Source organism: Copadichromis virginalis, linkage group LG4, assembly GCF_057382275.1.
Source record: "Copadichromis virginalis isolate Kocher_CV1m ecotype Utaka linkage group LG4, C_Virginalis_male_GT1.1, whole genome shotgun sequence".
In the NCBI taxonomy this organism is placed as follows: Eukaryota; Metazoa; Chordata; class Actinopteri; order Cichliformes; family Cichlidae; genus Copadichromis; species Copadichromis virginalis.
In genome coordinates, this window is record NC_140621.1 from 10,318,702 (window position 1) to 10,334,663 (window position 15,962).

General features: G+C 42.5%; 2 protein-coding genes, 1 long non-coding RNA gene and 1 other non-coding gene across 5 annotated transcripts; 3 read left to right on the forward strand and 1 right to left on the reverse strand.

Moving 5' to 3' along the window:
* The first annotated feature begins 232 nt into the window (after positions 1-232).
* slc25a38a (solute carrier family 25 member 38a) lies at positions 233-5,560 on the forward strand. 2 transcript variants are annotated; one of them, XM_085453455.1, is made up of 8 exons: positions 233-464; positions 1,760-1,954; positions 2,426-2,550; positions 2,730-2,814; positions 2,926-3,105; positions 3,924-4,092; positions 4,204-4,364; positions 4,483-5,560. In XM_085453455.1, the coding sequence occupies exons 2-8, from the start codon at positions 1,940-1,942 to the stop codon at positions 4,603-4,605; spliced, it is 858 nt and encodes a 285-aa protein (XP_085309581.1). In that variant the 5' UTR covers positions 233-464; positions 1,760-1,939; the 3' UTR covers positions 4,606-5,560. The 2 variants fall into 2 exon arrangements, with proteins under 2 accessions (XP_085309581.1, XP_085309582.1); XM_085453456.1 differs by having other exon boundaries at positions 1,846-1,954.
* A 2,755-nt stretch (positions 5,561-8,315) lies between these two features.
* rpsa (ribosomal protein SA) lies at positions 8,316-11,099 on the forward strand. The gene is made up of 8 exons (XM_085453459.1): positions 8,316-8,399; positions 9,165-9,335; positions 9,446-9,564; positions 9,809-10,054; positions 10,321-10,449; positions 10,559-10,721; positions 10,827-10,862; positions 10,955-11,099. Exons 2-8 carry the CDS (start codon positions 9,203-9,205, stop codon positions 11,050-11,052), a joined length of 924 nt encoding a protein of 307 aa, XP_085309585.1. The 5' UTR covers positions 8,316-8,399; positions 9,165-9,202; the 3' UTR covers positions 11,053-11,099.
* On the forward strand, positions 9,599-9,737 carry LOC146710822 (small nucleolar RNA SNORA62/SNORA6 family). Its single transcript, XR_014920308.1, has one exon. It is a non-coding gene; the product is annotated as a small nucleolar RNA SNORA62/SNORA6 family (small nucleolar RNA).
* Positions 11,100-12,243: 1,144 nt separating the features above from the next.
* LOC146710823 (uncharacterized) lies at positions 12,244-15,961 on the reverse strand. Its single transcript, XR_014920045.1, has 3 exons — positions 15,864-15,961; positions 14,728-14,772; positions 12,244-14,231 (listed from the first exon to the last, which is right to left on the reverse strand). It is a non-coding gene; the product is annotated as an uncharacterized LOC146710823 (long non-coding RNA).
* Between the last annotated feature and the right edge of the window lies 1 nt (position 15,962).

Sequence of the window (15,962 nt, forward strand, 5' to 3'; positions counted from 1 at the left end):
AATAAAAACTCAAAACATGTTTCGTTCCGTTCAAATAAATACATTGTAATTTTTTTAAGTTAAATTTAAATTAAATTACTAATTAACTTAAAAAATAGTCTTTTTTTCTTTTTACTCACCCTGGCTTCCCGGAGAGGCGCCCTTATCTTGCGCACGTCACAGCCAGAAGCTGTTTAACCAATCAGAAGGCTGTATCGCAGATGGGCGGTGCTTCCGCGTAGTTTCGACACGCTGCGTCTGAGAACAGGAACCGGCCGGTTTGGGCTTATCGCAGAGAGATAGAGAGGCGGCTGTCAGGTTTGGTGGTACATTGCAGCTCTTTAGTGGGGAGTGGTGGTGAGGTTTGTCTTCGCCCTGCTTAGAGTAGTCAATTAGAAGAATTTGCGCTCAAGCGTAACTTCGTTGATGTTATTTATTTGGACTTCGGCGGGGAGAGAAAAACAATTGGTGGACTATAGTTAAAGGTGCGTTAGAGGGAGAGCTCAGCAGAGCCTCAATACACAACATTACACACACGATTTTCATCAACGCGCTCTTTTTAAAAAAATGTTTTTGAAAACGTGTTGTCAGCTAATCTGTCAGAAGTCCTGCGGAAAGTCGAAGGAGACACCTGAAGTAGGCCCCCTTTTCAATATAAACGCCATAGTGGGAAGACGAAATGTATTTTAAACACAAAAATCAGCACATCTGGTCTTTGGCACGATTATAAAAACTGTTGGTGTAATTAGATTGTTGGGTTACAGTATCTTGTTTTTGGCGTTTTTATTATGCATAAAATCCACAACTTTGCATGACTTAAGTGATTCAAGTAAAATCAGTAAATTCGACTGGAAAGGATGTGTGCTAGCTCCATGTAGATGAAATTACATTATTATCTTCAGACCTTAGATTTTAGTCTGAAAGCCCAGTAGTACAGATGTTCCACAAGGATCCCTCCTCGGTCTTCTTTACTTCTTTTTTTTATTTTTAATGTTATTTAGCATATCAAACAGTGTTATATCTCTGTCTTTATAACTTGTTTTATATGTCTCTGGCTCTTGACTTAATTTGGACATTGCACATTTGGAGCCTGCTTTCGATGTATTTTAATTTTCTTTCATCTTAAATAAGTGCTTATTATTTTCTGCTCATCAAAGCAGCCTGCTTGGAAGCCCTGGATAGACAGTAAATGAATCTTAACACACATGTGGAACACATAGAAATTGGAGATTTAAAGTAATTGTGTGTGCTGAAATATTCCTGAGAATGAGATCACCGCACAGTCTACAGTTGTTTGTTTCCTATTAATTTTATGCATGCTTCTCCCTCCTACCTGATGGTGCTTCATTCTCTTTATCACCCTGTGCTGTATTTCATCATCTCAACATCTTATGTTGAAAAAAATGCAAACAGTGATGTAAGGGTTTTATTTCTAAGGACAGCCAGTGTTTTCTTTGCTTACACTTAAGTGCAGAATGCCAGCTCACAGGGCTTTCCAGCGCTAGCTGTGTCTCTTATGTACACTGTGGAACTGTTTTTGGACACTGTGCTCAAAACAAGTGCGAACAGTCTTTACTTTTGACGTACTCGCTCACGCTCTTCACAGTCTCGTGAAGGACACGCAGCAGTGTCTCATGCACCGGGTCTATCCTAATTTGTAGCATGCTGATCTTTGGTCAGTTAATGAGTGGCCTTGTGTATCGGGTGGGGGCAAATAGGACACACGGTGTTGGTCAGGCAAGCTTTATCTATTCTGTGTGCGCACTGTCCCCTCATTCAGACAGCAGAGCTGCGCTCCCTCACCATCTCTCCATCCCTGCTCCTGGAAGGCCAGTGTGAGTAACTCCTCTTTCTCCCTCTAATCAGAGGGAGACATTTCAGTGGACGGCAACGAGGGGAGGAAGCCAGAAGGTTTAGTGTATTGCAAAAACGTCTTGAGAAGTGACCCTCGAGAAGAAACATGGAACTTTTAGTGGTGAGTATTAGATCTCCGTTTTGTTACATCAGAAGCTCCATCCTTATCAGTGCGTACATCCTTATTAGGTAACTTGAGATCAGGGCGTCCTGTCTGACTGATAACTTTTGGAAATACTGATTAACTAATCCACGGTCTAAGAGTCTGACGGCGGTTAAGGTGAAGAAGAGCTGCTGAGTCATTAAGCTGAGGGAGCAAACTCTGTTGTTACATCACATGTGAATGGTACTGTGAGGCTGGGCGTTATAGGGGAAAAGACGGTTGGAATATTGAAGTGGTATTAAATTATTTATTTACAAAATATAAACATGGTTTAATAGAGTCACTGTCAGTGGCGATTACATCTAAGTAGTTTGTTGTTGTAAGTGTGCATTAAAGAGACAGAAATATGCTCTGTAGGCATAGTCATGACAGTCAGGATTTTAACTAGAAATGCAAATGAAATTTGCCCCCCTCCCCCACAACCCTCAGGTGCACCCGGCCATCAAAGCCTTCATGTGTGGCTCCCTCAGTGGAACCTGCTCCACGCTGCTGTTCCAGCCTCTCGACCTGGTCAAGACCCGTCTGCAGACTCTGCAGACCGGCGTGCAGCCTGGGTGAGTGTGCATGCACAGTTGTCAGTGTCGCATGCTTTCCTGTCTCATAAGATCCAAAAGCTGATTTTATTTATTTATTGACTGGGTGAACTCAAAAAGCATGACATTGATTGACCTTTATAGGCCGCACTGTTTTTGGCTTTCGGTCATCTTATCTGATGCCTGTATTGTTTCTTCAGTTCGGGCAGAGTGGGGATGGTGTCGGTGCTCCTCAGTGTGGTGCGGACAGAGAGGCTGCTGGGACTCTGGAAAGGAGTTTCACCGGTTAGAGCTTCTGTATACTCGAGTCTACCTCGTGTACAGATTTAGTCACAAATTCCTGCTGTGTGAGCCACCATGCATCTGACAGTCTCTCTCCTCCATCTGCTCCTTTAGTCCTTCGTCCGGACCATCCCAGGAGTTGGGATCTACTTCAGCACCTACTACTCTCTGAAGCAGCACTTCTTACAGGACAGATGCCCAGGGGCCGCGGAGGCTGTGCTGCTGGGGGGCGGAGCCCGGACGGTGGCGGGGGTAGTGATGCTGCCGGTTACTGTCGTCAAGACACGTTTTGAAGTAAGCAGTGTCCAGAGAGGGTGTACTACGAAGCGAGGTTAATTGGTTAGTGAGGTATGTCGAACTTCAAGTCGGAGATTTCAATGTCACCTGGTGGCTCTCTAGGTTGCCATGGAAACCTGGTGCTGAACACATAATCTGTCTGGAGCAGGTTATATTCAGTTTAGGTTTAAAATTGTCTCGTGGCTCTGTGTATTCGCTGATTAGTGCTGATAAGTGATTTATGGATTTCCTGCTGAGTCAGCGCGTACTAACTATAGATACAGCAGTGTAGATTTTCTGCTGCATATTTCTCAGTTGCTTTATTCATAGCACCAGTGTTGCCTTTTTGGTGTATGTGTTTTATAGCCTGTTCTTTATAGACCTCAGTCACGTGTAACTCTGATAATGACTCTGACTGAAGTAGGCGGTGCTCAGTCGTTTCATTGTATGTGGAAGAAGGGTGAAAAAGGTGTGTCAGATACCCTCTCTTCACATGAGCTAAACCCCAGAGCTTCTGCGTGTACTTACATGAAGTAATTCATGAATATAAGATTTTTTGAAAAGCCTAAAATAAATAGAATATGTTTCTATAATACTGTGTTAAAAAAATAGATAGAATTTGGTATAATTTCAATTGATTATTCTTCTGAAGTGAAAGAAATTCTTTAAAACAAAAATGCATCTGTGCAGCTTGTATGTGAAGAAAACATATATGTAGACAAATGTTTACTTCATTGATATTATTGTTTGACCTGTGCAGCGTGCTTTCACTTTAGCGTTGCGTTCATATTGTGCTGTTTTATGCATGAACTGAACCAGACGTCTTTGTGTTTCAGTGTGGCAGGTACAGTTACGGGAGTGTGATAGGGGCTCTGCGCAGCGTGTGCCAAACTGAAGGTCCCGCGGCTCTGTTCTCCGGCCTCATGGCCACTCTCCTCAGAGACGTTCCTTTCTCCGGCATCTACGTCATGTTCTACAGCCAGACCAAAGCCTCACTCCCCAAAGGTAAGTATGGACTCAGAGAGACATTTAGTAGCTTAAGAACGAGAAATATTCGCATTTGGAGTTCTTCTTGGTGTTCATTTAAATACACATGCTGGCCTATCTTCCTTTTAGAGATCAGCACGTCTCCTGCGGCTCCTGTGGCTAACTTCAGCTGCGGGGTTCTGGCTGGCGTGTTGGCCTCCCTCATCACTCAGCCTGCTGATGTGGTCAAAACACATGTCCAAGTGAATCCGCAACTCAAGACAGCAGAGGCCATCAGATACATCTATATGGTAGCTGTCTCAATCTTCCTTCTTGCTCTGCTGTGGTTTTAAAATTGCGTTCCATGTATCGTGTTGAATAAGCTGGTTTTAATCAGCTGCATGCCTCACTTTGCTCTCACTCTCTAAGGAATATGGACTCCAGGGCTTCTTCAGAGGGGCCGTTCCTCGGTCTCTGAGGAGGACCATGATGGCGGCCATGGCGTGGACCGTTTATGAACAAATGATGGCGCACATTGGGCTGAAGTCCTGAAAGTGATCAATGTTGAAAATGTTGTAAAAGGAAGAAGAGATATAGATGGAGTTGCAGTGAATGAGCGCACAGGAAGGAACTGGAACTACTGCAGTGCTCGTTAGCGTGTCAGAAGCTTTCAGTGACCGATTTCACTCAGAGTCTAAGAGACATGTGGGAGGTCTCCTGTACATTTAGTGTCTTACTGGGTGTGTCTGAAGGTCAGAATGTGCAATATAACTTTAAAAAGACTTTCAAGATGATACAAAAATGCTCTGATATATTTCTACTGCACTACTAATTACACAAACTTTGGTGATTTTGCTCCAACTATTTGGACCATGTTTGAGAAATCCCTTCAGAGTTTTGCGTGTGCTCCTGGGGGGCTTTTTGTGACAAATGGTTTCTTCCTTCTTGTTGTAAATTCACTTCCACATATTTAGGAGTCTTCGCAATCTGCAGGTTAAACTTGGCAGATCAAATGCTTTTGAGTGCAGATTAACTGGGAAATGTTCACTACACACTAGCCTGGCTGTTGTAGGGCTACAAATAAGATTTGGACTGTATGCAGAAACAATGTCTGTGTCTCTCCACAGTGTTCTAAAACTCTTTGAATGGCAGGGAAACCCTGGTCTGAGTGGGATTTCCAAAGCCTCAGATGTTTGCATGCTGTGTGCAATGACTACTACAGGCAGTGAGCCAGATTAAGCCCAGACTTATGCACTTTAACCTCAGCATATGTTCAAAATCTAGAGAGCTTCTTAAAGACAAGATTGTGAGTCTCCATGTGTAACAGTGTTATTTATATTCTGATACTTTATTTAAGTGTGTGCTCACTTGACACGTGCATTTGCCAAAAATTCATCTGCCTTAAAATGTCTTTGGAGTCTTTTGATATTTGTTAAAAGTGGTTTTTCATGCAGACGTTTTCACTTTTTAAACATGTCAAACAAAATAAAGTTATTGGAAAATTTCATCTCTGTGTTAATTTTATTAGGAGAAAATGACCAAAAGTCATTTTGGTCATTTTCAGGGGCAATCGTGGCTCAAGAGTTAGGAGTTCGCCTTGTAATCGGAAGGTTGCCGGTTCGAGCCCCGGCTTGGACAGTCTCGGTCGTTGTGTCCTTGGGCAAGACACTTCACCCGTTGCCTACTGGTGGTGGTCAGAGGGCCCGGTGGCGCCAGTGTCCGGCAGCCTCGCCTCTGTCAGTGCGCCCCAGGGTGGCTGTGGCTACAATGTAGCTTGCCATCACCAGTGTGTGAATGTGTGTGTGAATGGGTGAAGGGGTGGCACGGTGGTTAGCACTGTTGCCGCACAGCAAGAAGGTCCTGAGTTCAATTCCACCATCAGGCCGGGGTCTTTCTGTGTGGAGTTTGCATGTTCTCCCCGTGTTTGCGTGGGTTCTCTCTGGGTACTCCGGCTTCCTCCCACCGTCCAAAGACATGCAGCTTGTGGGGATAGGTTAATTGGATAATCCAAATTGCCACTAGGTGTGAATGTGCGAGTGAATGTGAGTGTGAATGGTTGTCTGTCCCTATGTGTTAGCCCTGCGACAGACTGGCGACCTGTCCAGGGTGTACCCTGCCTCTCGCCCAATGACAGCTGGGATAGGCTCCAGCGCCCCCCGCGACCCTGAAAAGGACAAGCGGAAGCGAATGGATGGATGGACCAAAAGTCATGCCTGAATTTTAAGCTCGAGTTCAGTACTGATTACTCTGTTATGTGCACCTAAGCTAGTACCAGGCTTAGGTGCACATAACAGCGCTGTACCAGTGCACAGGGAGGGGTGGCACGACATGAAATAGGACGGTACAAAGAGTGTAGCACTGCCCTTTTGCCTTCATAACGGCATTAATTCTGCAACAGGTTGCAGAAAACCTCCCTCAGAGATGTTGCTCCATAATGAGGTGACTGGAAGCCATTTGAGTGCAGTGAACTTGCTGTCATGTTCATGAAAAGTTGAAATGTGTGGCATGGTGTGTGTTATCCCTTTGGGAAGCAGCTATCAGAAGACTGGTACACTGTGGTTATAAAGGGATAGACATGGTTAGTAACAACAGGCTGTGGCATTAAAATGATGCACAGTTGGTACTAAGGGGCCATGAAAATAGCCTTCATATCACAAGACAGAATGGATCCATGCTTTCATGCTTTTCATACCAAATTCTGACCCTACCATCAGACTGCGCAGAAGAAACAGACAAATCAGACTCTTCTATTGCTCATTTTGGTGAGCCCAGACAAATTGTACCCTGTTGCTGCCATTTGATTGGCTGATTAGATATTTTTGTGTTAACAAGCAGTGTCTGATAAAAGGACTGGTGAGTGTACATATTTTTCTTAATTTAGTGCTCAGATCAGCTTGACAAAAATAAGAGTACTATTAACACAAGAACACGCCCCTGACATGTATGACTGTGTACTCTTTCCTTTCATTAACTGAGGTGTATAAAAGAATAATCAGCTGTGAGAGTTCAGGTGTAAAACTATAAAAAAAAAAAATAGGAGTGTTTTTAAATGATTACAAAGCTGTTGCTCAGAATATTGTCACGCACTGCAAGAACATGAGGGCTGTTAGAGATAAGCGCTGTACCAGTGCACAGGGAGGGGTGGCACGACATGAAATAGGACGGTACAAAGAGTGTAGCACTGTCAGTCTAAAGTAAGAAGGCTATTTAGGCTGAAATAAACAACTGAATTAATGAATTTAGAAAACTGTTGGCTTTGTAGATCAGCATCTATAAATGATATACAGAACACACTTAACAGACCTGATTTATGACTTTTCCACTCATATTTAGGGGTGATCGATCATGTTTGAAATACTTCATCATATTAAAAATCATTTTAACAAGTTGCATACTTCAGTCATGTACAAGCTGAGAGTCAGCGACTTATAGTGTTTGACTTTATGTCAGAATTATGTCCAATTATGCTGTTTGTTAAAGTTATGTATTATTTGGTGCTCTCAAGTTACACGGCACTGTTTTCAGAGTCTGTTTTTGTTTTGTGCCTTTTTTCTACAGCCATGAGAATTGGCTTTTGTTTTGGTAGGGGGTTGTGAAAATATTTTATTGCATGTGTGTTGGACTGCTTTGGTTATGAAGTTATTTAAAAAAGGAAATCCAATGATTGTGAGGGGTGTTGACATCCCACCTTTTTTACCCAGTCATTTAGGTCACATTCCCAGAAAACAGCTCCAAAACATCTCAGGCATCTGGCCCATGTCCATCACCTCTAATGCCCTTGAAATGTACCCAAACCCCATTTTTCGGTGAGCCCATTAGTCCCACAGAAAACTAATCAGCTGTCTGTTCTGTCTGTGTATTGCCTCGGTAATCTATTGTAATTTAATTTCAAATATAGGACCATTTCAAAGAGGGAACAACAGCAGAGCTCTCTACACACAAGATACGTTTCACTAAAACAATTTCACAATCGTGTACATATCCCTTTGCCTGGAACACTTTATCTCTGGCAAATATGTTAGGAACACAGGTCAGTCTTTCACCGAGAAGTCAGCGTCTCAGCATTGTCTTAATATGGTCTTTCCATCTCCATTGTCTTAATATGGGATACCCATCCGACCCGTGAGCCCACCTCTGGTTACCTCTGCTCCTACCATTGAAGCACGTGGAATTAAAACTCCACCTAGTGGCGAAAATGCGGATGTTTCTCATTTTTTACCTCCTCCCCGCCTTCGGTTTAACCAGCCAATCACACGCTTGGAAATTTGGTATAAAAATAACGTCATTTCCTTCAAGCGCCCTCTTTTTCACCGTGTGGTCAGATTTCCATACGGCGTTGTTTCGTGGTGAGTTTAAACCGGCCTATTTAGTCATTTTAAATCGAAAGAAATAGTCAAAATTCGTAAAGTTATGACCGAGGACAAAGAACATATACCGTGGGTAGACAGGCGCAGACTACCGTGCCCTAATTTTCTTAATTTTCAACGCATTCATGATGCTAACATTTGTAGCTAACATGCTAGCTGCTGACACGCGCTCTTCCTCTGTTTCTCGTGCGCCTCGCCTCCATCCAATGAACAGCGGCAGTGACGAGATTTCATATGATTGTAATTGATATCTGAAGACGATGGCAACCATACACATGAGTTATCATGACTTTTTACGCTCCAAGTGGCCTTTCGCATCCAAGATACCGCAACTTAATCCCCGCGTTGCTGCTTAGCTTCCTTTAAGTAAGATACGAGCTTCTGCGCCTTCACCCCTCGTAGTTATGTTTTTCCCGACCTTCCTAACGAGATCTGCATATCGTTTGCGCTCCCTAAATGGCTGATGATTTAATCCGGAGGCTAAATTGACTTGACACATGCGCGTTTGTGGGGTGAACATGTCTCCGTTGTGGCCTGCTGCAAGAGCACACACTAAGGGAGCATCTTCACTTTGCTAAGAGCTACTGTTCTTGTGCTCAGCAATGGGTTTTTGCTGTTTTGTGTCTGATTAGAAATGCACTGATGTAAATCTAATTTTTTGGATGCTTCTTGTCTGGTCGTGGGTGTACTATTTTGTCTCTTTTGCAGCTTGTAGTTTTTCTAAGTCTACTTTTTTCCCCACAGCTCTCCCACTAACTCGTAACGCAGGGAAAGCGGTCACGATGTCCGGAGGTCTGGATGTCCTTCAAATGAAGGAGGAGGATGTGCTGAAGTTCCTAGCAGCGGGAACCCATCTGGGAGGTACCAACTTGGACTTCCAGATGGAGCAGTACGTTTACAAGAGAAAAAGCGACGGTGAGTGGTGTAGCAGTCATCTGTGCTATGACGATGGAGCTTTTTCATTACTTTGTCCCTGCTGCGGCTTTACATGCAAATGACAAAACTTGTCGTGTTTTGCTCACTAGGTGTGTACATCATTAACCTGAAGAAGACCTGGGAGAAGCTGCTGCTGGCAGCCAGGGCCATTGTTGCCATTGAGAACCCAGCTGATGTGTGTGTCATCTCTTCCAGAAACACTGGCCAGGTAAAGTTCTGGTAAAACTGACTCATTGTTGTTATGTGCACACTGTTAAAACCTGGCACTTGCGTTGGTGTTCAGGTGTCGGAAGTGTGCAAGAGTAATCAGGCCGGGATTCGCTAACACCATAAGGACAACTGTCCCATGAATGGGGTTTGATAGTAACCTGAGCCACAGTTCTTTTTAAAAAAAAAATCTAAGTTATTATTTCTGTTGCGATCTCAAGTAAAACCTGTACTGTCTGTTTCAGAGAGCAGTGCTGAAGTTCGCCTCTGCCACTGGTGCCACTACCTTCCATGGTCGTTTCACCCCTGGTACATTCACCAATCAGATCCAGGCTGCTTTCAGGGAGCCCCGCCTCCTGATTGTGACAGATCCTCGTGCTGACCATCAGCCACTGACTGAGGCTTCATACGTAAACATCCCCACCATTGCCCTGTGCAACACTGACTCCCCGCTGAGATATGTGGACATTGCCATCCCCTGTAACAACAAGGTAAAATTCAGTTAGTTTAAAACAATGACGAATGAGTCTTTGCACACACAGCTAGAGCCCTGCTGTTTTGTCTGTGCAGTGTGTGGTGTAGAATGTGTGCTAAATAAAAGTGCCTGATCGCCAACTTCTTTTCTCTGAACCACACCAGGGAATTGGAGTTGAGGTCTTGCCACAAACTCTTTTCTACAGCTTTATGCCTTTTTGAATGTAATGAATCGCAGTGCAGCCCCGACAGGTTTGGATTTGACCCTATTTGTCTGTTTCAGGGTCACCACTCTGTGGGTCTGATGTGGTGGATGTTGGCCCGGGAGGTCCTCAGGATGAGGGGAACCATCTCCAGGGAGCACCCATGGGAGGTCATGCCAGATTTGTACTTCTACAGGGACCCTGAAGAGGTATGACTGGCACACTCAACTTATCTAAAAGTACTGAAGTGGCTAGAACCAAGTGCATGAGGCATACATCCTGCTGATACACTCACTAATGCTTATTATGTGCTTGTAGATTGAGAAGGAGGAGCAGGCTGCTGCTGAGAAGGCTGGTGTTGGAAAGGAGGAGTTCCAGGGCGAATGGACCACCCCTGCACCCGAGTTTGCCCAGCCTGAGGTGGCTGACTGGTCTGAGGGCGTTGCAGTGCCATCTGTGCCCATTCAGCAGTTCCCTGCAGGTGAGATGATTTGCTGCTTTGTGTTTAACTTGTAAATGCAGTGTAAGATTTTTCATTCACTTTTTCACACTTAATGGTTTAAACTTGATTGGGATTTTATTACAGCACCTGCCCCTGTCAAGCCTGGTGAGGTCTATACTGGTGAGTTTTTATATGGATCTTCATTACCTTTGTGTATCATGTGTGCTGTTATAGTCTCTGAACTTAACACCTTTTTTCCTGTTCCATTCTAGGTGAAGACTGGAGTACTCAGCCTGCCACAGAGGATTGGTCCACAGCACCCACTGCTCAGGCTTCTGACTGGGGTGGCGCTGCTTCTGACTGGTCTTAAAATTGATGCTCATGTCAACAATAAAGTGTTTTTTACACTTTGACTTTGATTTGCTGTTTCATCTGATATTTACAATTAAAAGCCCTATTAAAAGTAACGAAAAATGCACTAAATAACCAATTAAGAAGACTCTAATGTCAGTGTTTTGATGGGTTTTCCACAAAATGAATACAGCTGTGGGAAATAAGACTTCATTGAATCATAACATCGCAATACAGGTAGACTGGAAATTATTTGGCTTCTTTGTCTAACTGCACCTCACTGCTTTTTATATTGGCTGTGATTTAAAGATCCAGTGGACTAGGCTTAATTAAAAAAATGGCTAATCAGATTATGCATTGGCATTAATCATACCAAATCTATTGCATGTTAAAAACTTAGTGGTTTGCGAATGTGGAATGGGTTGTACCAATTGTAGCACCTTCATGTGTGAAGTAAACATTTCCTGTTTGAGACTACACCCCAGTTTTCTGCAGCTCCACCTGCAGTGGGTCATATTCCTTCACTAGCCAGCTGGAACCTAACCTTAAGTAAAAGGGCCCCTGCAGTTATTTTTCCCTGACTAGGTTGGAGTAGGATGAAATGCATTGGATTATATACCCAGAAAAATAATAAGGGGAATCTGTGGCATCATTAAAAGTTGCACCACTTATTTCTTTATATTTGGCTGGGGAAATGGGAACGGCAGTTTGCTGACGTGTCCAACCATACGTGGAAATGTTAGTTTTCCCAAAGATGCTTTCAGTTATTATCACACTGATTTGTGTTTAAGGGGTCTACTTTCTCATAAGTTTAATTTTGATTAAAAAGAACTTGATACTGTTCAGTGGGTATTATGTTACGTGTTCTATAGTTCAGGCCAGTGGCGGGGGGGGGGGGGGTGGCGGCTTACTGGGCTTAAGCCCAGGTTGTTTTTTCAGAACCCTAGGGTCTTTTGGAGTGTAATTTTTTCATAGTTAGATGCCTGGCTGACAACTGTATAAAACAAAAACTACACACAATATTCGAATCACACGAGGGGGCGGGGGGAGCTGCTGCCTGCGAGTGCGCTGCTAGAGAAACGCAGCCAGGCAGACGGAGGAGAACTGAAGTTCGACCAGGTACCAAAGCAAATCATTCGAATTGTACAAATAATGTAAATATGACTGTGTATCACGAAAGATTGATATCAAACTGATCATTTGACTCATATTACCTTACTTGTTCTTCAAGTAAATCAACAAATGGTGAAATCAAAAGCCGAATGCTGTTTCTTTAGAGAGTCTTAGCTTACATGTGTTTATTTCATATTTTCAGTTGTTACCCTCCACGGCTAAATAAATCAGTTTCAGTAATGCACTGATATACAAGAATGGACATAAGGAGCTTCTTTCAAAGAAAAAACTCTGTTAGATGTTATTTTATATATTATGCTTTGTATGTTGTTCAGTATATTTCTATGCAAAACAAGAGGAACTTCAATACACAGCAGGATATTCACAGTTGAAACCAGATATTTACAGACACTTTATGGAAAACACAAGAACATTTTTTACTGTACAACATCAATTTAGAGTAAACTTGTTTTGTTTTGGATAAATAAATATTGAAATATCTTTTGAATTAGTTAAATGTCAGAATAAAGAGAGACAGATCTGTCTATTTTTATCACTTTCATCAAATTTAGGAGTACATGTACACTAAGTTGTTAATTAATAAGAAAACTCCAGATGATTCCATTCTGAGCTGAAGAAGCTTCTGATAGGTTAGTAGAGTCCATGTGAGTAAATTTGTGGCACACCTGCAGATGCATATAAGGCAAAACACAGAGCCTATTTCTTTGAAATGGGAAAATCAAGAGATGTCAACCAAAACACCAGAAAAAGAATTGTGGAGCTCCATAAGTGTGGCTTAATTTTGAATACAATTTGGTGCCATTTACAATTAAGAAATACAGATAGTTTCTCTCTTTACTCTTTATATTTATCAACCTAAAAAAAATAAACATTTAGTCTGATTTGATGTTACAATTAAAAAGTATCTGTTTTTATCTGGAGAGTATGTAAATATCTGGTTTCAACTGTATATTTGATGATGTTGGTGTTTGGCTTGATTGTCAGCACAAAGAGGGAGAGAGAGGAACAGAGAGGGAGAGAGAGGAACAGAGAGAGAGAGAGGGGAACAGAGAGGGGGAGAGAGGAACAGAGAGGGAGATGGAGAATGAGGACAGAACAGAGATGGAACAAGAGTAGATTTCTGACTTTTCTGTGTAAATTTAAGCATGTAACACACTTTTGATTATCGACTGCTAAAAAAAACAGAAAACTGGAAAACTTAAAGACACAATGTAACTCCAAGTCAATCACACTTCTGTGAAATCAAGCTACAGGAGGCCATAGGAGAGCAACAACCCAGCAGCAGGACTGATACCTCCTGCTGCAAGGAAGAACAGGAGGAGCACTGCCAGAGCTCTGCAAAATGACCTCCAGCCGGCCACAAATGTGCATGTGTCTGCTCAAACGGTCAGAAACAGACTCCATGAGGGTGGGATGAAGGCCTGATGTCCACAGGTGGGGATTGTACTTACAGCCCAACACCGTGCAGGACGTTTGGCATTTGCCAGAGAACACCAAGATTGGGAACTTTGCCACTGGTGCCCTGTGCTCTTCACAGATGAATGCAGGTTCACATTGAGCACATTATGACAGACGTGACAGAGTCTGGAGACATGATGGAGAACATTCTGCTGCCTGCAACATCCTCCAGCATGACCGATTTGGCAGTGGATCAGTAACGGTTTGGGGTGGCATTTCTTTGTGGGGCTGAACAGCCCTCCATGTGCTCGCCAGAGGTAGCCTGACTGCCATTAGGTACCGAGATGAGATCCTCAGACCCCTTGTGAGTCCATATGCTGGTGTTGTTGGGCCTGGGTTCCTCCTAATGCAAGACAATGCTAGACTTCATGTGGCTGGAGTGTGTCAGCAGTTCCTGCAAGACAAAGGCATTAATGCTATGGACTGGCCTACCCGTTCCCCAGACCTATATCCAGTCGAGCACATCTGGGACATCACGTCTCACTCTATCCACCAAAGCCACGGTGCACCACATACTGTCCAGGAGCTGGCGGATGCTTTAGTCCATGTCTGGGAAGAGATCCCTCAGGACACCATCCGCCACCTCATCAGGAGCATGCCCAGGCGCTGCAGGGAGATCATAGAGCCACACACACTACTGAGCTTTATTTGACTTTTTAAAAAAAAAGACATTACATGAAAGTTGGATCAGCCTGTAATGTGTTTTTCCACTTTAATTTTGAGTGGGGCTCCAAATCCATGGGTTGTTAAATTTGATTTCCATTGATGATTTTGATGTGATTTTGTTGTCAGCACATTCAACTATGCAAAGAACAAAGTATTTAATAAGAATATTTCATTCATTCAGATCTGGGATGTCTTATTTTTGTATTCCCTTTATTTTTTTGAGCAGTGTATTTCTGATAAACGAAGAGTGTGAAACTGAAGTTGGATCCACCTTATTATATAGTTATTGGGCTATATGGTTATTTGTTACATAGACTATGGTGCACATACAATCAAAATGCCCATTCTTTTCTTTACTAACTAAAATGTTTAATTACTTGGGCTAATGCCAATAATAAAGTTACAGACTATGATTATATGAAATGTGTATACTTACTGAAATTGCAGTATTTTAATGATGTACAGTCCATATTAGAGAATCCTGCAAAAGTGTAAAGAAATGGCATAATTAATCCTAGCGTGTTGACACAGTCCTCTGTACATCTTACTTGATTTGAGAGAAATAATATAAAGCATTAATATATGTTGTCCAGTGCTGAGGCAGAACCACTCAGTGACAAATAAATTTTCCTGTACTCTTAAATCTGAATACAGATTATTTAATATTGGAGTAAATCAGTAGTAACTCCAGATTTACTTGTGAAAAAGTACACAAATTAAAGTACCATCAGTGAAAACTGCCACAGTTTTACTGAGAAAGATAACGACAAACAATCAAAAGGATAAAATAAAAAAATAAAAAAGGCACAATTGCATCTAAAACACAACACGGCCTCAAAACAACTAGAACATGATGTCTTTTAGTCAAACACATGCATGCTCTGTGCTCATCACACTGTGACATTCCATTCTATAAAGTGACACCGCAGATAATATGTGAAGCACAATATTAGTAAATTAATACTTAAAAATTCATACAAACGACATGCATCAATTAAAAAATGTCTCATATCATTAAACCTGATTTCTTGCAACTCCAAAATGAGCCTGAAAAAACGAAAGAAAATGAAAGGCGTCTCACGGATGAAGTTAAACGGCTTAAAACTAAGATTTTAACCCTGGTGGAGAAATCGTTGAAAAAAAGAGCAGGATGAGGCTGCCAAGTTTAAAAATGAAAGAGATCCAACAGTCAAAAGCGGAAAAACTACAAATTCTTTTCCTCCGGAAATCGGAGAAGTTTGAGACCAACAAATATGAGGAAATAAATCTGTCCATGGAGAAGAAATGCAAAGATTTTGAAGATAAATGCGATTGAGAGAAAAACACGGGAGCAGAGAGATAAACACGTAGTTTTGAAAGGGACTTGGATAATAAAGCGTTATGGAAAGATTAAGATTAAAAACCCTGGACACATAAAGTCGGACAAAGGAAGAAGCTGTCTAGTGTGCAGCACCTAGAAAGAGTCATTAAGATGAAAAACAACAAAGTGCCTAAAGATATAACTTAAATGTATTATTATATTTTCTCTTTGTAGTAAACAGCTGAGATATCCTGGCTGTTCAGAACAATCACCTCCTCCACGTTCGCGCTAGTCTGTCAGGTGGGCGTGTTTCTGCGCTGCCATTGGACAAACGCGGTTCCCCTTCCTCTCTGCCTTCCGCTTTCTTTTCA